Here is a 24629-nt window from a genome sequence, read left to right as displayed (position 1 = left end):
GTAGAAAAACCAAGAAGGGCCCCATAAAGGAGAGGACACTGAGAACTGAAACTTGGAAATATGGTCAAGTGAGCCAAAGTGCAGAGGTATGGGGGCGCCCGGGTGGCTCAGTCAGTTAAGCATCCACTCTTGTTTTTGGCTCAGGTCATCATCTCACAGCTCCATGATCTCATGCCTCCACTCTGGCAGCACCTGTTTGGGACTCTCTCTTCCTCTCTCTGCCCCTCCTCTACTTGTGCACATGCACGCCCTCTCAAAATAAATGAACTTAAAAAACAAAAGGTACAGAAGTATGAAACTAGCAGATGGAAACGGCAAGAAGCATGAGGCAGCTAGGCGAAGAGAGTGTGGGAGGACACCTACCCCCAAAGACAGGTTGGAACGGGAATCTGGACTAGGTCATGGGGTTACTGGAGATATATTCTGGGTGCATAATCTCACAGAGAAGATGTCTTTCAAGGAAAGCAGCTGTAGTGTACAAAAGGAATCACTGGCCTGGAATTACCTGGGAAATTTCATTCTCAGAAGTTGAGTTAGATTTAGGCTATTTTAAGTAAATTTAATCTTACGCAGGTTCTCCACGCTCAGTGTGGAGCCTGACACAGGGCTCCATCTCACAATCCCTGGATCATGACCTGAGCTGAAATCAAGAGTCAGATGCTCAACCACCTGAGCCTGTTTTTTTGTTTTGTTTTGTTTTAAGCTTGAAGATACTGTTATTGAATGCAATTCATTTCTCTGCTTATATTCAAATTGTGTTCACCTACTTGTTTTCTGTTAATGTATTTGTACTTTAGGGTAATTGATATATTCCTGGAAAATAAATACTGTCAAGTTACTACTTTTAGGTAAAAGTATAGTAACTTTAGAAAAAAATGTTCTCCCAAAAAACTAAACAGAAGAACGGAAACAACTTCCAGGATCTCTTTCCAGTTTTATGGGACTGAGCAATGCAGTCTGGTAGTGATGAGTAGGCCTTGATTCAAAGCCTGGCCCTCCATTTAGCAGCTGGTGTGACCTTGTATGTATTACTGAACTAGGCTGAGCCTGCTCCCTCATCAGTTGTGAAGACTCGGTGAGCTCTCATGAAGTCCACATGCGCAGGGACAGTGGCTGTCCTGTTGACTTCTGCACCCACAGTACCGTGCGCAGGGCCTTGCTTGTATGCTTGCTTGTATTGGGTATATATGTAGTGCTAGGTGAACATTAATATTATTTCAGACCCTCCTTCCTGTTGCCTGTCTACCACTGAGCAAAGATAAAATGTCAGCCCTCAGGGATTTGGAGCTGTCTTTTCATTAAAATTCAACCTCGATTAAAGATTCTCAGAATCTTTTCTTCAGTGTAGAATTTCCCTGACGCATCCTGAAGTAAGGAATTCTATTTCATAAATGCATACACTATTAACTTTTAAGTGGTCTTACCCTCTCTGCCACTGTCTACTTGAAATGTTTCTGTTTAGAAGGTCACTGAACACACACTGTATCTAGGGACATCTGTCTAGTATAGATATTATAGCGGGCACAGCTGCTTCAGCAGCCTGGCTGTCCCTCATTTTCACAGGAGAGCCGCAGCCACTGAACTTGCTCTTGGGCCATTCTTCTATTAGCTCTGGGCCACCTTCCTGCCCTTAGGTGACCTCACTGAGGTGTCCTGAGACCCAACTGAGATGGGGTCTGGCACTGAATTTTATACATGTGAAGCTCCAGATATATAAAAATCAGCATTATCTTCAGTCAGAAGACTTGCAGAGTTTAGGGCCAGAAGATCCCTTGGAATTCAAATCCCTTGCGCCTTTGAATGAGGAAATTGAGACTCTGAAAAGTTTAAGTGATTTGCTCAAAGTCACAAAAGTAGTTGTTATCATAGCCAGGGCTGAACTCGGATGTCTTGACTGTTACCTGAATGCCTTTTCCAAGTCCTCAGAACTGAAAAAACATTTATATACCACTGGGTAGCATCTAGCTTATTAGCCGTTATGTGTATGTGAACAGATGTAGGCAAGGGCCTGGCAGCTTTGTTATCAGAACTTGTGTGTTTTTAAAAAAAACTCACCACCAGCATTTAGTGGGTCACAACTTTGGTAGTGATTTGTCAGCCTTAGTCTCATTACTAGGCTACCACTGATTTGATGATAGAATTTCAAACAGTACTTCAAAATCTTGAAAAAGCTCACAAATCTAGAGGGTGTGCATGAATGCTTAGCAGAGCTCAGCTCCTCTTTTCCAATTTTAGTGTTTCTTTCTCATTCCTTTTCCTTGTGTCTTGGCAACGCAGAAAAGCTGAATCCAGTAGCAGAATCACAATTGTCTCCCGAAACGAAAATATCTCCTGAAACTTTCTTAGTTTGGTTTCCCTGTTGACTGAGAAAGGGATTTTATGGTTTTAACTGAAGGAGAGATCTAAAACTTTGAAGAATGGAGGTACATCTCTAAGAAAAGGCAGCAATCTGACTTTTCTCCACCTTGATTAGTCAGGAAAAGAAGGGAAGAGAGCTTCCTTCTTTTAAAGATCTACAGCAATTAGAGATTTTCAAGTGGGTGGAAGGAGGCATTGTGAAATTGCCTAGGCATCTCCCCCCACCCCTACTCCCCACCCCGAATGCACCTGAGGAGGTGGTGTGGAGCCAGGCAGGGTTTTTACAAGGGTTATAGGAATGACACAACACAGTCTGATTTTTAAATTATTCAAATCAAAAATTAGTGTGTGTAAGGAAGGGTGTTTTACCATTGGGCTCCTCTTTCCAAGGAGATTCTTGAAATTCAAATTAGCCAAAGGAGCAGCTCTTGAAGGGAAGCCGCAAACGTGAGTCATTGTTTGAAGATGCCAAGTAGGAGTAACCTTTTTGGTACACCGAAGAGAACTTTGGTTCCCCAGAAGAGTCAGAGCTCGCATATTTGTTTCCCATAAAATAGAAGTAGCCTGAAACATGGAAAGAATTATTAAAAGGAAGACCCTCCTCATCGTCTCCCTTCCTGTTCCTGACCTGAGTCAGGCCTAGAGTTTGCAAATCCTAGTTCTTTCAGCTAGTTGATCAGCCTTCACCTAAGAAATAGAAATTGTACATAGAAGGGGCCTTTACACATGGATAATTCACCTGCATGTTCATTCTTTCCTTTTTCTCCCAATAGAAAACAGAGATCACATAGCACCTGGGCGGCTCAGTCGGTTGAGCGTTCGACTTCAGCTCAGGTCATGATCTCATAGTTCATGGGTTCCAGCCCTACACTGGGCTCCCTTCTGTCAGCGAGGAGTCTGCTTAGCATTCTCTGTCCCCCTCTCTCTCTGCCCCTCCCTGCTCATTCCCTCTTTCTCTCTCTCTCTGTCTCTCTCTCTCCCTCCCCCCCCCCTCACAAAAATAAACACTACAAAAAAAAAAAAAAAAGAAGAAGAAAACTGATATCTTAATCATTCCTTACCTGGAATATTACTGACTGAAGGCAACAAGGACTGGGGGTGGCGGAGTGAAGAGACATCAGAGAGAAGAGCAGCAGCATTATCCTTTTAGGGCCCACCCAGGCCACAGAGGCTTGGGCCTGGTTATCCTAGAGGAGCTTGTGCATGTAGACGTGACCCTGCCTCACTAGCCTCCACGTGTCTCTTCCCCATTAACACTTCTTCCTAGGGGTAGCACCTGTTCAGATCCCAGACCCAGCTCTTTCTCCTCCTGCATTTCAGTAGTTACTGTTTATACTTTGGATGCCCATAGAATTTGTTGTCCAAAGCAGGACACTTTTGAGAGTGACATGGGTCACCTATTATAATTCCACTGGAAAGCCCATACAAATCAGGACTTGTCCCAGGCAAGCCAGGACATATAGACATCCTACTTCTAAGTCTTCAAACTCTACAGATCGGGTTTGATAATCATCTATTATGCACCATCATGGAGTTAGAAATCTCCCATAACTGAACATGTTAAATTAGACTAGAGTTTTCCCCCTTTAAATTGACCTTAATTTGTCCAGAAACACTTCTGGAATTTATTCTACTTATCCATCTCTTAAACTATATAGAACATAATTTAACATTCTTGGAGACTTAGGATCACTGAGGCAGTAGAATATCATAGTTGAGGGTGCTCTGTGCCTTCCTAATTCTTGATACTTCTTGTGTGACCTTAGGTAAGTTACCCCTCTAAGCACTCTTATTTCCAAAGTGGATAGAACATGCTCAGCATTGGTCCAGGCTTAGAACAAATATTTGTGGTGATAGTGGTGTGTTAATGTAAATTCTGTGGTATATGGTGATCACCTAAAATTGATTTGAGGAGTGTCTCTTTGTTTCTACATAAATGCTCTTAGTTCTGGAATCTATTTTGTACATTATTTGTCTCCCTTCTTGCTGTTACCAGTCACTTTTTGGCTGAAGTTTTCTGAGAAGTTAATAACTTGTTAGAATTGTCACACTGAGTAAAGAGGAAATCTATACATTCAAAGTAAGGTACTACAACCCACCCCAGCACAGTGTGCCATTCCAGGTACTCTGAGCCAGAGGTAAAACTGCACATCTTCATGGAGTATCAGTTTTACTTGTTTCCAAATTACTTAAAATATCACCTTTATGTTTGGTAAGTATTAAGGAGTAGAGCATAAAATATGTCTGAATTTGGTAAGATAAAATTTTCAGTGAAATTTCACAATTCCAGTGAAGCTGCCGGGACCCTTGATGAATTCATTGTCTGTCACTGCTGTTTACTTTGGTGAAAGGTAATAAGAAACACTGGGAAAATGTCTCTCAGAGATTCTGAGGGTAATGTGAGAGAGTCTGGAACACTGGTGGCAGCCATTAGTTAGAGAGTTAAATGGAACTTTAGATAAATTTGATAGAAAAGTTATCTTTCAAGAGTACATAGGATATCCATTTACTTTTTACCTTGCAGTTCTTACTAACTTCTAACAGACCATACAAGACATTGAATGTCTTAAATGTTATCACCGCTTTAACATGGAACCTCCTTGCAGCTCCTTACCTTTGATATCTTCAGTTGGTTTTCACTGTAAGAGCTGGTATGTCTGTGATAACCAACTGGAATCCCTTTCCTGGATGAGGATTCTGCATTGGGAGGTACACATTATATAGTCTCAAGAAATAAAGATATTAGGGTAAAGCCATTTTAGTTGGGTATTAATATACTATTGAGAGCTCAGATTAATAGTTCCCAAACTTTGAAGATGGGATTGGAAAAGGAATAGATAATGGAACATTTTAGCCATGTTCAAAAATTGGTAAAAGACAATTTAAAATTGCCTCTTCACATTTACTTTTTGAACAGTTTTATTGAGGAATAATTCACATAGAATAAACTGTACATGTTTAAAAAGTACGATATAATTAGTTTTGACATATACCTATGAGAGTATCACGACAGTCAAGGAACATACACATCACCTCCAAAAATTTACTCCTGCACCTTTGCAATCTCTCCCGTCAGCCGTGACTGTGATCCCATTCTGTCACCATACATTGGCTTGCGTATTCTAGATTTTATATGCATGGAATTATATGGTATGCACTCTTTTTCTGTCTGCTTTCTCTCAGCTTATTTGGAGATTCATCCATGTTGTATGAATCAGTATTTCATACCTTCTTATTGCTGAGTAGTATTCTGTGTTGATATACCATAATTTGTTTTTTCATTTGTTTGTCAGTGGACATTTGTTGCCAGTTTTTGGCTATCACAAATAAAACACACACATCTGTATTTCATTTTTCTTGGGTAAAAACCAAGAAGGAAAATGGCTGGGTCATATGGTAGGTGTGTTTCACTTTATAAGAAACTGCCAAAATATTAACGAAAGTGGTTATACCACTTTACGTTCCAGCTAGCAATGTGTGAGAATCCCTATTGCCAACACTTGGTATGTCGATCCTATTTAAAAAAAAAACTGTATTGTGGTAAGTCGTGTATAACACAGTACTTACTACTTTAACCATTCGTAAATGTACAATTCCATGGCATTAAATAAAGTCACAGTGTTGTATAACTGTTACCACTATCCATACCCAAAACTTTCTCATCCTAACAAAAACTGTATACTCATTAAGCAATAACTCCTTTTTCCTTCTTTCTCCATGCCCCTGGTAATCCTCTGTTCTACTTTTTGTATCTATGAATTTGCCTATTCTAAGTCCCTCATATAAATAGAATCAAAATATTTGCCCTTTTGTGTCTAGCCTGTTTCACTAAACATGATGATTTTAAGGTCATCTTCTTTGGTGTAGAGTCTTTTCACATCTTTTGCCTAATTTTTAATTGGATTATTTGTTTTTTTATTAATGAGTTTTGAGGTTCTTTATATATTCAGGACAGAATCTTTTATCACCTATGTGACTTGCAGATATTTTCTTTCAGTCTGTGGCTTGAATGTGTAAGACAACACTTCAAAATAAATATCCTCCAACAAGCATTTGGGGGAAAAATCAGAAATTTGGGAACTACAGAAATGGACAAAAATTGGAAGAAAGTCAATGACAGTTGCTAGAACTCAGAAAATAAATTTTAAAACAAAAACATTTCATAAGTAAAGAATAAATTATAGTGTGCCAAAGGGAGAATAGATTCTTATTAAAATGTAATAAGGGGTGCCTGGGTGGCTCAGTTAATCAGTTTGGGCTCAGGTCGTGATCTCATGGTTCTTGAGATCGAGCCCTATGTTGGACTCTGCCCCAACGTCACAGAACCTGCTTGGGATTTTCTCTCTCTCCCTCTCTGTCTCTACCTCTCCCCCACTCATACTTGCTCTCTCAAAAAAATAAACAAAAATTTTAAAAATGTAATAAGACTCACTGAAGAAAGCAGGAAAATAATGAATGGGAGATTTGAAAAGAGGTAAAAAAGGTCTGAGAGAAAGCGATTGGAATGGAAAAAAAGAAGATCCAATATATGTATAATTGGAGCTCCTAAGTTCCCAGAGACCATGGAACAGAAATTAGAGAAAACCTAAATTTATATATAGAAAGGACCCACCAACTACTTGGGAAAATTCACCTAGAATGATGAACTTTTGAGACATACCTTAGTAAAACTATATTAGACTTTCAAAACAAAAGTCCCCTGGGCTTCTAGATAAGAAGAGCACATAGCTTGTAAAGGCAAGAATGTCCTGAACTCAGACTTCTCAAAAACATCATACAGAAATTGGCAACAGTGGAAAAAGTTCAGAAAACTTAAGGAATTCCAGGGCAAGCCAAGCTTTCCTTCAGGTATCAAGACTACAGAAAGTTTTGGGGTGCCTAGGTGGCTCAGTAGGTTAAGCGTCTGACCAGCTCAGGTCATGATCTTGCAGTTTGTGAGTTCCACCCTCACATTGAGCTCTGTGGTGACAACTCAGAGCCTAGAGCCTGCTTCAGATTCTGTGTCTCCTTCTCTTTCAGCTTCTCCCCTGCTCACATTCTTTCTCTCTCCAAAAATAAATAAACATTAAAAAAAAAAACTACAGAAAGTTTTAAATATGCAAGAGGGAATACTGTTACAGTGAGCTTTTCCTGAGAAATCTAATGGAGTAACCTTATTCAACTAAGAGATGACTGGGAAAAAAATTGTCAATAAAATTGTAGAGATAAGGCAAAAGTAAGAATGGTGATAGTATGTAAACCTAAGATGTTCTGATGAAGTAGAAAGAGTGCAAATTTAAAAACAGAATAGAAGATGGGGCACCTGGGTGGCTCAGTCAGTTAAGCATGTGACTCTTGGTTTTGACTCTGGTCATGATCTCATGGTTTGTGGGTTCGAGCCAACATGGGGCTCTGTGCTGACAGCATGGAGACTGCTTGGGATTCTCTCTCTCTGCCCCTTCCCTGCGTCCTCACTTGCTCTCAAAATACATAAATAAGCATTTTTTTTAAAAATGGAATAGAAGAATAGCAAAAGGGGAAAGTAGAATAAGATCATTGATTGTATAGATAATAGATGAGAACCAAAAGATAACCATTTAAAACTGACCAACTAGAAAATACATGGTTAAGTAAGGAAAGAACAAAGGTTGAAGACACCAGAAATAAAAATACAAAAATAATCCTACGACAGAAATACAAGGCCATCTTTAGAAGTTTCTTTAAAAATATAGAAGACAGGGGTACCTGGGTGGCTCAGGTTCAGGTCCTGCATCAGGCTCTGCCAGCAGCTCAGAGCCTGGAACCTGCTTCAGATTCTGTCTCCCTCTATCTCTCTCAAAAATAAACAAACATTTAAAAAATATAAATCTAGAAGACAAAGGATTAGATCACATAGAGAAATATGGTAAATATACAACGATAACTATTGTATACAATAACATGACAAGAGTTGAGACCAAGCATATCAGTCATATCAATAAATGGGCTTAACTCAACAATGAAAGAGATTTTCAAGTTGGTTCATAAAGCAGAAGTCAGTGCTGTATTCAAGAGACCCATCTCTTCAAAAGATAAGAAAAGTGATTAAAAACTCTAAAAATAAAGGATTGGCAAAGGTATATCAGGCAGATTGAAACAAGAAGTAGGAGTTGTGAGTCTGATATCAGAAAAAATAGAATTCAGACCAGAAAGTATTGACACAAAGAACACTTCATAATGAACATACATGTACCAAACAACATAGCAACCTCCTGTATAAAGCAGAAACTATAGGATATGGCAGCAAAAACAAATAGAAGCACACTAATAATAATAAGTTTAACATACCAGTCTAAATACAAGACTGGTCATGAAGAAAAAAACATAAGTAATGATATCAGAAGAGGTATGCAGACTCTGCCCACAGGCCAAATCCCTTCTCCCTGTTTCTGTGAAGAAACCAAAAATGTGAAGCTTTCTAATTCAGCTACATCCAGTTTTGGTTTTTTTTTTTTTACATATTATCTATGGCTTTCTTGTTGCAACAGTGGAGTCGAATAGCTGTGACAGAGGCCATATAGCCCACAAAACCTAAAATATTTACTTTCTAATCCTTTGTAGAGGAAGGTTGCTGACCTTTTACAGGAGACCTAAACAGCATTATTAATAACCTAGCTCTTAAAGATACTTTTTAACAGTGTACATTGATAGAAAACATATCTTCTTTTCTAGTGCAAAGAACATTCACAAAAATGTATTCTGTTGTAGGTTGCAAAGAAAATATCAAGTTACATAAGTTAGAAATAGTGTAATCAACAGTCTTATCACAATACCATAAACCTAGAAATTGAAAGCAAATAAGCTCTTTTACCTGGGAACTTTAAAACTATTCTATTAAGTGACTCATAGGTGAGGAGCACCCGGTGGCTCAGTAGGTTGAACATCCAACTCTTGGTTTTTGCTCAGGTCATGATTTCACAGTTCACTCATGAGTTTGAGCCCCATGAGCGCTGACAGCGCACAGAGCTTGCCTGGGATTTCTGTGTCTTTCTTTCTCTCAAAAGGTGGATAAAGGGGCACCTGGGTGGCTTAGTCGGTTAAGCGTCCGACTTCGGCTCAGGTCACGATCTCGCGGTCCGTGGGTTCGAGCCCCGCATCGGGCTCTGGGCTGATGGCTCAGAGCCTGGAGCCTGCTAAAAAAAAAAAAAAAAAAAAAAAAAAAAAAAAATTACCCATAAGTGGATGGGCAAATATAAACAAAAATCACATGACTTTTGGAAAATAACGATCACAATCTACATATCAGAATCTATGGGATATATTTAAACCAGTGACCAGAGGAAAATTCATAGCCTTGAACACTTATATCAGTAAAAATGAAAGAATAAAAACAGATTAATTTTAAACTTCCAGTCAAAAAGGCTAGGAAAAGAACAACAAAGTAAATCAAAGGAAGTATGAGGAAGGAGATAATAAAGATGAAGCAAAAAATAATGAAGTTAAAAAAAAAAAAAAAAGATCAACAAATCTTTCCTGGTTTGGAGCGGGGAAAAAAGGCCAAGGATCAGGTAATGGAATAAAGAAAAAAAAGTCAGCTGGGGAGAAAGCACAAATATAAAAAAAAAAAGAAATAAGAGGGATATACTTATTGATACAGAGGATATGAAACTTAACTGTAAGATTATTTTGCATACTTTATGCAAGTAAATTTGAAAACCACATAAAATGGATATTTTCGAGGGAGAGTATAATTTACCAGAATTAACCTCAGTAGGCATAGAAAGCTTAAATTTATTTCTATGGAATGAATAGAGAAAGTAAGGAACTGCTCCACAAGAAAGCACCAAGCCCAGATAATTTTAATGGGAAGTCTACCTAACATTTAGAGACTAGTTAGCAACATAAACTCTTCGGAGCACAGAAACAGTTATGAAACAAGTACAACATTGACATCGAAACCTGATAAAAATAACATACCAAGAAACTTAGATCACGATCACTTATGAATATTGGCCTCAAATTCCTAAATATTACTATAAACACCCCTCGTTAAGAAAATAATATATCATGACCAAGCAGGCTTTATGCCACGAATGCAAGAATAATAATTAATCATATTAATTAGGTCTAAGAAGAAAAATCAATACTATCTTAAGAAATGCTATAAAATCCTCTAGTGAAAATTTAACACCTGTTCCTAATAACAACACTGAACTACAGGAATGGATGAATACGTCCTTAACTTAATTAATATATATATGTATCAGAGTTTTAAAGTCAGCATCTTAATGGGGAAACAAACACTAGAGGCATTTCCACTAAGGTCAAGAATAAGTCAAGAAAGTTCACGGTCTCTAGTACTTTTTAACATTATATTAGCACTATTAGCCAATGCAACTAGACAAGAGAAAACAATTGGAAAGGAAAATTGTGTTTTAACTGTTCAGTGACATGATCATTTACCTGGAGAACTCTGTAAGGATCAATGATAAAACTAACTCAGACAACAAAACAATCCAGCCAGGTAGCAGTATATAAAAGCATGGCAATATCAATAACCTTCAAATATAAAAACAGTTACCAGCTAGAAGATATAATGGAAGAGAAAACTTTCATTTAAAATAGGAACAGAAAAAATAAAATACTTATAAATGTAATAAATGTATAAAACCAAGTGCAGTGTTTTAGATTGAATTGTTCACCACCCCCACCCCAAATTTGTATGTCAAAGCCCTAATCATAAGTTCTTCAGAATATGACTGAATTTGGAGATAGGCCTTTAAGTGAGGCCATTGAGGAGGGCCCTAATCCAGTCTGACTGGTGTCCTTATAAGAAGGGATAAGGACATACAGAGAGACACCAGGGAAATAAGCGATGTTAGAAAACACAAGAAAATAGCCATCTGCAAGGTAAGAAGAGAAGCTTCAGGAGACATGAGCCCGCCAACACCTTGAGCTCAGACTTCCAGCCACCAGAGCTTTGAGTAAATAAATGTCTGTTGTTGAAGCCACCCAGTCTGTGATATTTTTTTATGGTGGTCTGAGCTAATACAAGAACTATGGAACACTCTGAAAAGATGCAAAAGTAGCCTTGAAGAAACTTTCCTGGGTTTTAAATAGGACATCTGACATCATCAAGATTTTCTTACTAAGTTAATTTATAAATATAATGTGACCCGCAGTAAAGGTACCAAATCTCTTTATTCTGGAGGTAGACAAGATAATAACTAAAGTTCATATGGAGGAGTAAGCATGCAAGCAGAACACTGAAAAAGAACAACTGTGAGAGGGGACTAGCCCTATCAGATATTAAAACATAAAGCCTCTATAATTAAAACAGTGGTAGCAGGGCACAGACTAGAATAGAACGGATGGAATGTCTAAAAATAGACTCTAACATATATGGAACTTTATGAGAAAGGTGGTATATCCAATCACTAGAACAAAGAAGAGCTTTTTAATAAATGGTGTTGGGGCAACTGGCCAACCATTTGGAAAAAGATAAAATTAGATCTATTCCTTGTAGTATAAATAAAACTGAGCTACAAACAGATCAGAGATCTAAATAAAATAGGAAACTTTATATGTACTAGAAGAATGCATGGATGAATTCCTCCTTATGGGTGTAGGAGAAGCCTTTTTATGATCAAACTGCATACACAATAAAGGAAAATATTGGTAAATTTGACTACCAAACATAAAAAAATAAGCTTCTTCACATAAGGAAAGTCAAAAGACAAATGACACATTGCAATAAAATATTTGTAACATATAAAATGTCACACAGGCTAATATCTCTAATATATATTTTTTTCTTTTTAATGTTATTTTAAATATTTTTTAAAATATTTATTTTGAGAGAGAGACATTACAAGCAGTGGAGGGGCAGAGAGAGAGCGATAGAGAGAATCCCAAGCAGGCTGCCCCCTGTCAGCACAGAGCCTGATGCAGGGTTCAATCCCAGGAACTGTGAGATCATGACCTGAGCAGAAACCAAGAGTCGGATGCTCAACCGACTAAGCCACCCAGGAGTCCCTATATATAATGAAAAGACCAAAAAATGGGCAAAAGGCACAAGAAGACCATTTACAGAAAAATACATTAAAATGTCCCCTGAAGTACATAAAAAAATGATGGACTTTCACCGTAATAAGAGAAATATAAATTGAAATTGCACCAGAAGGGTGCCTGGATGGCTCAGTCGGTTAAGCGTCCGACTTTGGCTCAAGTCATGATCTGGCGGTCTGTGAGTTCAGGCCCCTGGTAGGGCTCTGTGCTCACAGCTGGGAGCCTGGAGCCTGCTTCAGATTCTGTGTCTCCCGCTGTCTCTTCCCCTCCCCTGCTCGCTTGCATGTTCACGTTCTCACTCTCTCTCAAATAAACATTAAAAAAAAATTGCACCAAAATATCATTTCTCACCCATCCAGTTGTCCAAAAAATCAAAACTTTGACAAAATAGTTGTGAGGTTGTGGGGGGAAAATCGCTCTCTTACATGATGGGTACTTGACAATAACAAAGTTGTATCTGCATTTTCAAAACCCAGTATCTCTATTTCTAGGAATTTACCCCGAAGATAATCCTTTAACAATACTGCAGTGTATATACATGGAGTTATTCATTGCAGTATTATATGTGATGGTAAAATAGTGTAAACTACTCAGACATAAGAGATTGGTTGAATAAACTATGGTGCTGTACAAAGTGCAAGAGAGTCTATAGAGTGGGCTACTTTCCTTTTTAGTAATAAAGACAAAGTAAGAAAGCACATATTTATCAGCTTAATTTTTTCAAGAAGAAATACAAGGATGAACCAGAGGAACAAAAGAAATTGATTATCCTCTGAGGAGGTTAGGTGGGGGGACTGAGTAAACATCTTACTATATATATATGTGTGTGTGTATATATATATATATACATATATATATATATACATATATATATATGTATATATATATATGGTATACATAACATTGGATGAATCCTACACACATAGTGTTGAACTAAAGAAACCAGGCACAAGAGTACATACTATGTCATTTATATGAAAACTTGTGCATTTTATTATAGATGTGTGATACTCAATACAATTTTTTAAGTTTATTAAAAGATACTTGTGCGTATGTCAGCAGTGGCAGAATTCATCTTATCTTGATAACCAGAGGTGAGGAAAAAGTTATTTTTCTTTTTAATGATTATTTTTGAGAGAGAGAGAGAGAGAGAGAGCGCGCGCAGGAGCGGAGAAGGGGCAGAGAGGAGACACAGAATCCAAAGCAGGTTCCAGGCTCTGAGGTGTCAGCACAGAGCCTGATGTGGGGTTCAGACCCACGAACCATGAGACAATGATGTGAGCCGAAGTTGGAGGCTTAACTGACTAAGCCACCCAGGCGCCCCACAAATTCTCTGTTATAAAATTATAGACAATGAGTGGTGCTGAAACAGGGACTCGGTTAAGGAGAGTGTGGGAGGGGCAGGGCAGGGGGTGGGTCCTCTGATAAGGAGAGTGTGGGAGGGGCAGGGCAGGGGGTGGGTCCTCCCTTAAGGAAGGTCGGGGGTCAGGGCAGGAGGTGGGTCCTCCGAAGGGTTGAGACGGAGGGTTGATTCAAGGTGCTATGTCTGGTGCTGCATTTTGGGGGCAGGGTTTAGAGGCCAGTATTTGCCCCCCTTTTAAGGCACCAGTCAGAAATGAGGCTATCGCTAGATGACCATGAAAGGCAAGTTGGGAAGTAGTAACTCAAGCCGCAGCAGCTAAAAGAAAAAGAATGATTGCATAGGTAATTCAAAGGTATTGTGCTATTTCAGAGCCTTTGTTTATTTTGCAATACAGATTTCTGTTGACGTTGGAGGAGCCTTTATGACAACTGGGAATTTTTTCTTTAGCAAAATAATTTACATTTCAGATGACTATTGAAAGGTAGAAGGAGGAATTATGCTTTTGGGGACTTAATTTGGGCAGATTCCATCGCTGTGCAGAAAAGGAAATACGTTTATTATACTAAAAAGACTTGTTTCTAAGGGATCAGCTTAGAGAAACTAGTAGATCTTATTTCTACAGATTAGGAATTTAAGATAATAGCATAAGAGACCATTTAAGACCTTCAGAAACCTATTTTTACTTAAACAGTTTTTAGCTTATGAATAAGTAAGTGATAATGCAAGTGTTCATGGCACATTTTCCTGCAAAAATGGTATACATTATAGATAGAGTCCCTGGAAAGTCCTCAAAAATCTACTTAATTCCTAATGCCACTAAATATTGTTTCTTTGGGAGAATATATTTTGAGTTCTAACTCCCAACAACAATAGAAGATTTTAAATCTCCTCCTCTCTCCTCCAAGCAGATTTCCAAATGGGTGGTTTTTCTAGCCAAGGCTGTGAGCATAGTAGGGGTTCCAAGGGCCTGTGTTACCGGAGAGGAGGTGTCTGGGGACTATGGTGGGAAGTTGAGGATCTAACCCTGTTAGGGTTTACTACCCAGTCCTTCACTTCGATTAGCAACATAATTTATAGTGGCTTTGCCTCTAGAGGTTTCTGGAGGTTGCAGACCATGCTAATTATTAACTCCTTAGGTACCTAATGGAGCTTTCAGGCATGACTTGAGCTGTTTTCTTTCATTCTCTAGTGGTGTGTATGTTTTTGGCTTTTAAACCTTGAGTATCCAATTAGCAAAATGTGGTTTATATGACCTGTTTCCTCCTTTGCCTGTCAGGCAAAATATGGATTACTGAAAAGTGGGTTAAATGCATGAAGATCATCAGAGAACAGAGTTTTGTGAAGTAGGACGACTTGGACACAACATAAAGTCTGTCCCACAAAACATCATATTTTGTCTAATTAACTACTTTTAATGGCATTTGGATTTTATGCTGCTCACCGTATTTATCCTCTGAACGTTATTTACTGTGCCTTCTTTTGTTTCACAGTGAGTTAATGTGTCCATTTAAAACATTTATGGTGAATAATTCATACCATTCAATAAGTATTAACTCTTAAATGGAACATCTTATCAACCAGGGCTGGAAAAGTGGAATTGTCAGTGGTGGTACATGTTCATAATTGTGCTTTGGTTTTTAGTGAATGAAAACATTAAGAATGGGGAAACCTTGTGGACATTTTTAACATAAAAGGTGTTTCACAGACTTTCCTTGGACAGTATGTCAATGCTACAGGTCTGGGGCATAAGTCACGGCAGATTCTAAAGAGACCACTTGTTACTGCATTTATTCCTCAGTGAAAAATGGCTCTTCATTTGCATGATGCTTTTGAGTCGGCAGCGGGGCAGGGTTCAGATAATTTGTTGTTACTTACAGATTATGTTTCTACTTCATTGTGATGTGATTACAGATTTTCATCATTTTCATTTTCGTCTCTCTCTTTTCTTCCCCCTTTTCTAGTTCTTCCTCCAGTGCTGGTTCCAAGACACAGTGAATATAATCCTCAGCACAGCCTATTAGCTCAGTTCCGTAACTTAGGACAAAATGAGCCTCACATGCCACTCAACGCAACTTTTCCGGATTCTTTCCAGCAACCCAATAGCCATCCGTTCCCTCACTCCCCCAGCAGCAGCTACCCCAACTCTCCTGGAAGCAGCAGTGGCACCTACCCGCACTCCCCCACCAGCTCAGACCCAGGAAGCCCTTTCCAGATGCCAGGTAGGTCGGAAAGTTCAGTGATGTTCCGGCAAGTGGCCCTGCTGCTGCGGAGTCGGGGGAACTCTGAGCGGACCTGTGCGCAGAGAGCTCTTCGGCTCTGGTACCTGGCACTTGGCTCTCAGACGGGGGTACCGCCCTGGGCGAAGGGAGACCTCGCAGTCAAGGAAGCAAATGTCCTGTTTGTCAGGCGCAGATGCTTGAATAAGTTTTATTTCTGATTTTGAAGGGTTTTTGAAACAGCTGCATCCTTCTGGGAGTGGCATAATTGTTACAGTCTTCGCTCTTGATAAAAGAGAGGAAGAGAAAAATAATGTGCTGCGCACATTTGCTGTACGTGAAAAAAAACTCCTGTTATAAGTGCAGCCTCAGAAAAGATATTTCCTGAGGGATCACACCCCCCCCCCACACTTAATTAAATTCATTTAAGTGGTGATGTAATCCCAAGAAACATATACTTTAGCAACAAAGGAAATGCAACAGAAGTACTGGAGACCATCTGCTTGTTTAACTTAGCAAAGACAAAAACAATTATCCTTCTTTTTTAGACTTAACTGATGGTGTAATGTTTATCAAAATAAATGATTAATTAGGACATTATATTTTTCAAATTATAGGTTAGGAAGCAAGCATCTCACAAAAAATGATGAGTGCCAAATTCCTTGCCAGTAGACCTCAAGGAGGATACTGTAAACAAAGATGTACTTAACATCGATTAACATTTCAAGAAAGGAAAATGGGTGGGCAAGCAAGTTTATTAGGCAACTTGAAATGGGTTTAAGTGAATGGGAATTTGACAACAGGCTGGTTATGTCCTCAAAAATTGAAAAGCGTCCACATTTGATAGTGCTGTCTTTTATTACTTTTTTTGTTTTCAGCCTTTTATTTTTGCATCGTTTTGTTTTGCAATCCAAAACTCCTTAGAACAGGGCAGTGTGGGTGTGTGGGAAGGGCAGGGGAGGGGGAAATATAGATTAGTTTAGAAATCAAACTAAGTATCATCTGGTTATTTCCTATTGCCCCCACCCTCACCCGGAACTGTTGGGTTTGATAAAGAGGTTAGTGGTGAAGAGATGGTTTCAGAAGCTTGGGAGCAGCAGCAAACCCAGGGTGGACCCCCAGAGTGAAAAACGGGAAGATTATTGCTTGAGTTTATTTACACTTTGTTCCCCGGCTGTCAGGGATTAAGACGCAGGCCAAGCAAAGGTGATGTGGAAAAGAGCCGCCAAAGGTGGGAGGAGGCACTTGTGGGCATAGTAGAGCATCACCCATAGGTAGCAGGTAGCACTTTCTCAGTGCTGCTGGTGCCACAGGCTGCTGAGGACATTTTCACCAGCTCGTTTGTGGAAATTTATCGGATTTGGTCTCAGAGGATGCTCTAGGTCTTCATTCCTGGCTGGAAGCAAAGCGGAGTCAGTGTTACAGCTGCAGGGAAGAAGCTGAATTAAAATAAGCTGGAGGAAAGTGTGAAAAAGGCATCCAGATAAGGTCCCCATAGTCCTGTCGTTGTGTCGTGAGTCCTTGCTTGTTAGCCGCTGGATGGTGGAAGTTACTGGGTTGCAATTCAGCTGGAGAGTCAGTCTTTGGAAATCTCTGAAAAGCTGTGAAGGAGCAGCAGTATTAGCTATTTGTGTTCAGCAGTTGCCCTGAGTGATCTGGGCTACTTCTCCAAGTTATTCATGGTTCCCTAAGGTAAAACTTTGTTCCCTGCCCTGTCTGGTGTGCTAGATGGGCTCACAATAGCCAGTGAGGAACTTGTTTTTTGATCACAAAGGATTATTTGTGGGGAACCCATACCCCTTATTTTATTTAAGAAAACACAAAAGACCTACATTAGTGTTCTTTGATTCAAGTCATGTTGTTTGCCTTATTGCCAGCTGACTTTGAGCTTTCTAGAAGAAGCATATATAAATTCTGAAATAGAAGATGGCTGTGATAAACTGATTTATTTCCTGTTATTCTGCTACTAGGGGTTTTAAAACTAGTGATTCTTTAAGCAGGTAGGGGTAAGGTAGTCCTAACAGATTGCTTGAAGTCATGGAAAATTAACAGTTTAAATCCGTAAACTAATTGGCGATAATGAAACTCCGTTGGTAAATTCCTAAAAGCCTGTGGGTTTAAAGTAAGAAACCCTGAAGCTCTTTTTCTTAAGAGATCCTACGTAGCTTTCAAAGGTTTTCCATCCACCAGTGAAACTATGAAATGCAGAGGTCCTCTTAAAGTGGACTGTATGAGAACATGTTTAAATGCTCTCCTGATTGTTTCAAGACAGCATGATTCTGGAAAGGCAGATGACTTCTGGAACTGGCATATAGTGCTTTTCCTCACCCTGAATCTTCTCTACGGTTGTACAAAATCACGAGATGCCGGTCATTTTCAGGAAGTGGACACCGAGTTCAATATCTAGCGTCCATTTTCTGATGAGGTTGAAATGGCAGTTTAATCTCAGGAATTTCACAGAATTTATGTTTTAAGTGTGTGTGGTTATTTAAAGATAAAGAAATCTTTTCTTTTTCTTAAACTTTGTAGCTGATACGCCCCCGCCTGCTTACCTGCCTCCTGAGGACCCCATGACCCAGGATGGCTCCCAGCCAATGGACACAAATATGATGGCACCTTCACTGCCCTCAGAAATCAACAGAGGAGGTAAAATGAATTGCTGTTTATCCCTTTTTAGTGTCTAAAGTTTACCTGTCCAAATGTTACTTTCTCTCACAAATGTTTATTAGTCTGTAAAAAGATAGCTATTGGAGAAAGCACAATAAGAGAAGCTGGATAGAGAGAATTTTTTGGATTTCAAGTAAGTCTTTTATATGAAGAACAAACATACTGATTTGACTAATGAAGGCCTGTGTATAATTGTGTGGTCATCTGTTTTGAGCACAATACTTAATAATTTTAAATTGGCAATAAAAGAATATTTTTAAGTGAAGGACAAAGGTAGGTATTGAGAAACAGTGAGCATAACTTTACTGAAGTGGGGCTGTCACTGGTGATGTCCAAAATTAGAAGTTCATATAACAAGGCTTCCCAAAGTTTCCTTTGTTGGTAGAGTCTTAGCCCTCATCCATACACAGCTGCAACTGGAAAGAACTACTAACATTTTTTTCTTGCTATATTTACTTGTTTCTAACCTTGTTACAGAAAGGGGTTGAGGCATGTGTTTTTCCTGTTCTCACCTGGAAGAACTTAGAAGCAGAACCTATAAGCAGGTCGGGTCATTCCTTTCCCTTTCTGGTGGAGGATGGGTGTGTTTCGAGGTCTGCAGTGGCTAGCGAGGTAGGCCTAACGGAGCAGAGAACTGAGAGCAGTGAGTGTCGGAAGAATCCCTGAGCACCTGTAGGAAGTCATGACCAAATGGTGGAAGAAAACTGTTCCCAGACAACCTCTCGTGGAGGAAGATGCTTCACTGGTGCACTCAACACGTGGCATGAAACTTCACTGTGTAAATTTTATGCAAATTGAAGTTTTAAGGCAATCTAGTTACTAGGTGTAGGTCTCATTTCATTCTGACTTTATTAAAATTGGAGATATCTCAGACTTTGTCAGAGTTGCTTACATCTTGTAAGTTCTTAAAATCTGATGACGAAAGAACCTTTTTTAGATGTGCAGTGTAATAAATTGGAATGTACACCTTCCTATTTTATTTGTTTATTGTTAAAGTTTATTTATTTTGGGGAGGGGAGGAGGAGTAGAGAGAGAGAGAGAAGGAGACAGAGGATCTGAATCAGGTTCTGTGCTGTCGACGTGGAGCCCGATGCGAGGCTCAAACCCACAAACCATGAGATCACGACCTGAGCCAAAGTCTGACGCTCAACTGATTGAGCCACCCAGGTGTCCCTGAATGTACACCTTTTTCATCTGTAAAATATTTTTACATCTTTATTGGCTCTGTATCTGGTGGTTCCTGATAATCTCTAGAACATCTTCCCAAACATAATTATGAACCAACAGATAAAGCTTCTGGTTGGGGAAAGTGACTTGTGTCTCACACATCTTTGGAATAGGTATTTGGGGAAGAAGGATCGCAGGAGAGAATGGACACAGGACTGCTCTACAGCTATGAGCGTGTGGACCCTGTAGCTATTGTTGTTAAGCCTAAAATGTCTGATTTCAGGAAACAGTCCTTTAAATTGCTTTAAAATTTTTCCTTTAAATAGCTTTTAAAAATTTCCCCATTAGAAATAAGTTCACAGTTAATATCTTCATGAGGAAAGAATGTCGGCCTTTCTGTTACTGTTTTACCTTTGGTGGTTTTCCTAAAGCAGGAGTCAGCACACTACAGCCCACAGGCCAATTCAGCCTGCTGCCTGTTTTCTGTAAATAAATTTTTATGGGAACACAGCTATGTCCATTACACGTTATCTGTGGCAGTTTTAGCACTACGAGGGCACAGTTGAATAGTTACAGTAGAGACCATATGCCCCACAAAATCTTTCTGGTCTTTTATAGAAAAATGTTGTCATCTTCTGACCTAAATGAGTAGTATTTTGAACAATCCTGATAGCTGATAAAAGCCTTCTATAATGATGTTACAGTCTTCTTTTAAGATTTAGCACTACGTAAATTACTAAAATTTCATTCTCTGAAATATAGTAAATTGACGTGGGATAGTTGCTTAGCAGGGAAGATAGTGTATGCTTGTTTTTGGCTCACCTGATCCAGTATATAGAGCAGCTAATGTGTGTGTGGATTTTTTTAAGGATTGTTCTGTTTTCCTTACCTAATTCTAAAATAAAGTGCATTATGATATTTGTGGAGGTTGTTGTTAAATGAACACAGAAGTACTTTTTCCTAAACAGTCCAGTTTATGCTTCTAATGTGGATATTCTTTCTCTTTGTACATTTGTATGCTCAGGACCTCATAAACCTCAGATCATTACATATTGGCACAGTGGGCATACGTGGTTTATATTCCTGGAATCTCTAAAGCAGTGGTAAAAGAGGTTTTACTACAGAAGGAACTTATCTTTAGAACCTTTTAGTTGCAAATGTTTAGAAGCATGTTCTGTTTGGAGATTTGTTAGTCTTAAGAGATTTGACTTAACAAGCTGCATCCTGTCAGTAAAGTTGGGTAATTTCCATTGTTGGCCCATTCTGGGAATGGAGAGACAAAACACACCTGCTCTGCATGACTTAAAGCAAATATAAGGAAGTTAGCATGAAATCTGGATGAGAGAGATATGATTCATTCTGTAAAAATGGCCAGCTGGCAAGATTTCTTCCTGAGTTTAAGGACTGGAGCAAAGCTGTGGCTGTGATAGTTATTGGCAGCTTAATGTGAAGTAAGGGAACTTCTTATCAATAATTAGAAACCGATTTTCATTGCTTTGAAACAGCATAGGCCTACTAAGGCTTTGTTGAAAGTCACCCTTTTTCTGCCAGCACCTTTGGCACATTTCCTGTCCTCGATTGTTCTCTTCCCATTTGTTTTTCACTTGCCACTTGTGTTTCTTTAGATGGTGAGCCAGCATCTGTGGTGGGGGTAATTTCCATTTTGGCATATTACGGAGCAAGTAGCATATTGTGAGTGTGCAGCAAATGCTGTTGGTATGCTTGCTTAGCTGGCGTTTTGGTTATCTGATAGTAATTGGAGAAAATTATTTTCCAGTTGAAGGAGGACGTCACACTTTATGAGGTGAGGAGTACCTGTTTCAGATATCCTAGAGAAACCGTATACATTCTAATAGCAGTTGCCGTCCCGTACCTGCATTCCAGGGTCCTGAGCCAGTTTGACAACACAGCTTCAGTGTTTGAGAGCCCGAGGCACTCGCTGAGATTGACTGTAAGGTTTTCTTTCTTACAGATGTTCAGGCGGTCGCTTATGAGGAACCAAAACACTGGTGCTCTATTGTCTACTATGAGCTCAATAATCGTGTGGGCGAAGCGTTCCATGCCTCCTCCACAAGTGTGTTGGTGGATGGTTTCACCGATCCTTCCAACAATAAGAACCGTTTCTGCCTTGGGCTGCTCTCCAACGTTAACCGGAATTCCACTATTGAAAACACCAGGCGGCATATTGGAAAAGGTGAGTTTTCACTTGAACCTCTTTCACATGTGTGTCTGTTGTGCCCCTGTTCCCCTAGAACTGACGCAGTTGTTCCTGGAGCAGCCTACCAGGGCAAACACCAGGTAATAAACACTGGCTCCGGTTTGTAAATAGCTTTTCAGTTTGTATTATCAGGACACTACTCACTTTTCAGTCAGCAGTGTTTGTGTCCTGCCACCTCATAGGAATTGATATTAACCAGCTGAAATATTGATCTGGGAGGGGGGACACTCTTTCATCTTGTGTTTTGCTGCAGAATAAAATAGCTGTTAAAGAGTGACTTACAACCTAAAACTAAATGCAAGTTAAAACAAGTAAACCTAATATGTTTCAAATGAGTACCATAACTCACTGGGAAAAATAAAGAAAGAACCAGTCCAGAATAACTTAGGAATATAGTATTTGGCTATGTTTCTTCAGTCTGGGCCAGGTAGGGTAGAGTGCTTGTAAACAAATCCCGAGCTCATTTTAGTAGGCTTTGATTGCTTAGTAGCAGTATGGATAAAAGTTATGGAACTTTTAGTTGTAAGATTAAGCAAATGACTGAATGTGGATGTTTCCGGGAGCCTGGATTTTCACTGTGGAGTAAGAAACATACAAGTATGGAGGAGGGCAAAAAATTCACCCTGTGGAGGTATCAGGGTGAAATCATGACTTAATAATACATGTACGTATGTGTGTACACGTGGATGTGTGTGTGTATGCGTATGCATATTTAGATGTGCTCATACGTGCATGTAGTTTCTGATCTGTCTGCTGAAAGGGCCAGCAGGCAAAGATGCCCAGGAGCCATAAACACGTCTGGTTCTCAGCTCATCATCTCTAACACCATTTCCCACTGAGAGGAGTCAGGACTCCTCAGGGAAAGGGCTGACTCCCAAGTCCGGACCAGGTAGACAGAGTTGAGCCTGGAACATTTTGTTATATCAGAAAGTGAAGAGATGCCAATGAAAGTGATAGGGGCGTGTCACAGGAGCCATCTTGGAGGTGCTTCCCCTGGCCACTTCTGGGACAGTTTGAGTAACAAAATAATGAAGTATGGCATGGATTTTAAGCCACTGAAAAACCATAGTAATTTATAAGCTCGTGCCAATAATACATAGATAAGGATAAGGAATGAATGGGGAAAGCTGGTTCACAAATGTGCAGTGAGTGCTAGAGTTTGAAAGTCATCATTTTGCAGCCATCAGGCAAGAATCCTCAGTGAATACTAAAGAGAGAATTTTTTGCAAGAATCAGGATATTTGCATGGTCTTACAGTGTCTCCTCACAGACTGCCTATGAGTAACAAGGGAGAATAGAAATGAGTAGTTATACAGTGGAGACATTGGACAGCATCTTGACTGGGAGATCAAAATTATCGTCACCAGTGAGAGACAGATGGATCCTATATACCACCAGATGTGATGCCCTGAGAAAGAAGTAACATCACCTGTGCAGAATTCCAGTTGAGAATGCAAATCTGAATCTAATCATGGGGAAACTTCAGACAAATCCAAAATGAGGAACATTCTATTAAAAAGGGTGAAGAGGAACTGTATTCTTCTAAAATATCAATGTCAAGAGACAAAGGTGTGAAATGTTCCAAATTAAAAGAGATTAAAGTGATATGACAGCTAGGTAATAAGCTGACCCTGGGCATGATCTGTACCAGACAGGAAAAATACCACAGAGGACCTTATTGGGATCAGCAGGCAAAGTTAAAATATGAGTGGTAGATTGGATGAGAGTATTATATCAATGTTACATATACTGGCATTGCTAACTATATTGTCACTATTTAAGAGAGAATGCCTGTTCTTAGGAAATACACACATATATGCATATATACAAATGTCTATCCATCTAAAACAAATCTGTGTCAGAATATATATAAGGATGTATATGTGTGTATATGTTTATGTATACATATACACATATGTGTGTATATACATATACACATATATGCATATGAGAGTGTGTGAAAAAAATAGAGGGGAAGGAGGTGCGAATGATAAAAAATATAGAATAAATTGTCACAATAAATGAATCAGGATAGTGGTTACGTGGGTCTTCTTTTGTTTTTCTTGGCTGTTTGTTCTGTTTCTGTACATTTGAAATTATTTCCAGAGTAAACATTTTTTTTTAAATGACCTACTATAAAATTTAGAACAGTGGACCAAATCGAGAGGTCATTTAGTAAATGCTTAAAAGGCATTTGAGGTAAAGTTCAATACTCGATCCTGGAAAAAACAAACAAACAAACAAAGAAACAAAAAAAACCTCCTAAAACAGGACTTAATAGTTCCTTAATATGATTAAGGGGGAAAAAAACCAAATCCTAAACTCCGCCTTTAATGATGAAATGCTTGAACCTAGGTTCATAACATATAGATCTCTTTCCATGATCTGCAAACCCTGAAAATTGTACATAAACACAATATTGCATATATTTGGGATCAAGGGAGAAATTTTTCATTAAGTTCTAAAGTTGACCGTTACCCCAAAGTAGTAAAAAGCCATTGCACTCTAGAATATTTCTATTAAAAATTAGGAAGAAAATACAGATTCTGGGAATGCTGATACTTAACATTGTTCCAGATATCTTGACTAGCGTATTCAAATGTAGAATTATTGA

The 24629-nt window shown here is 39.1% G+C and overlaps 1 protein-coding gene and 1 long non-coding RNA gene across 8 annotated transcripts in view; one reads left to right on the top strand and one right to left on the bottom strand.

Moving 5' to 3' along the window:
- Positions 1 to 24629, top strand: part of SMAD1 (SMAD family member 1) — a 78527-nt gene that overhangs the window by 45622 nt on the left and 8276 nt on the right. For all 7 annotated transcript variants that reach the window (XM_047856573.1, XM_047856577.1, XM_047856578.1 and 4 more), the window contains exons 3-5: positions 15709 to 15966; positions 18493 to 18609; positions 21770 to 21991. In XM_047856573.1, coding sequence (XP_047712529.1) covers positions 15709 to 15966; positions 18493 to 18609; positions 21770 to 21991 — 597 coding nt within the window. The remainder of the gene's footprint in view (positions 1 to 15708; positions 15967 to 18492; positions 18610 to 21769; positions 21992 to 24629) is intronic.
- LOC125164092 (uncharacterized) overlaps positions 2719 to 24629 on the bottom strand; it is a 40741-nt gene continuing 18830 nt past the window's right edge. Inside the window, exons 3-4 of the long non-coding RNA XR_007151638.1 lie at positions 4973 to 5055; positions 2719 to 2922 (exon numbers count right to left, since the gene is read on the bottom strand). This is a non-coding gene — a long non-coding RNA (uncharacterized LOC125164092). The remainder of the gene's footprint in view (positions 2923 to 4972; positions 5056 to 24629) is intronic.

Source organism: Prionailurus viverrinus, chromosome B1 (assembly GCF_022837055.1).
Source record: "Prionailurus viverrinus isolate Anna chromosome B1, UM_Priviv_1.0, whole genome shotgun sequence".
Classification (NCBI taxonomy): Eukaryota; Metazoa; Chordata; class Mammalia; order Carnivora; family Felidae; genus Prionailurus; species Prionailurus viverrinus.
This window is presented reverse-complemented; position numbering and strand designations above follow the sequence as displayed.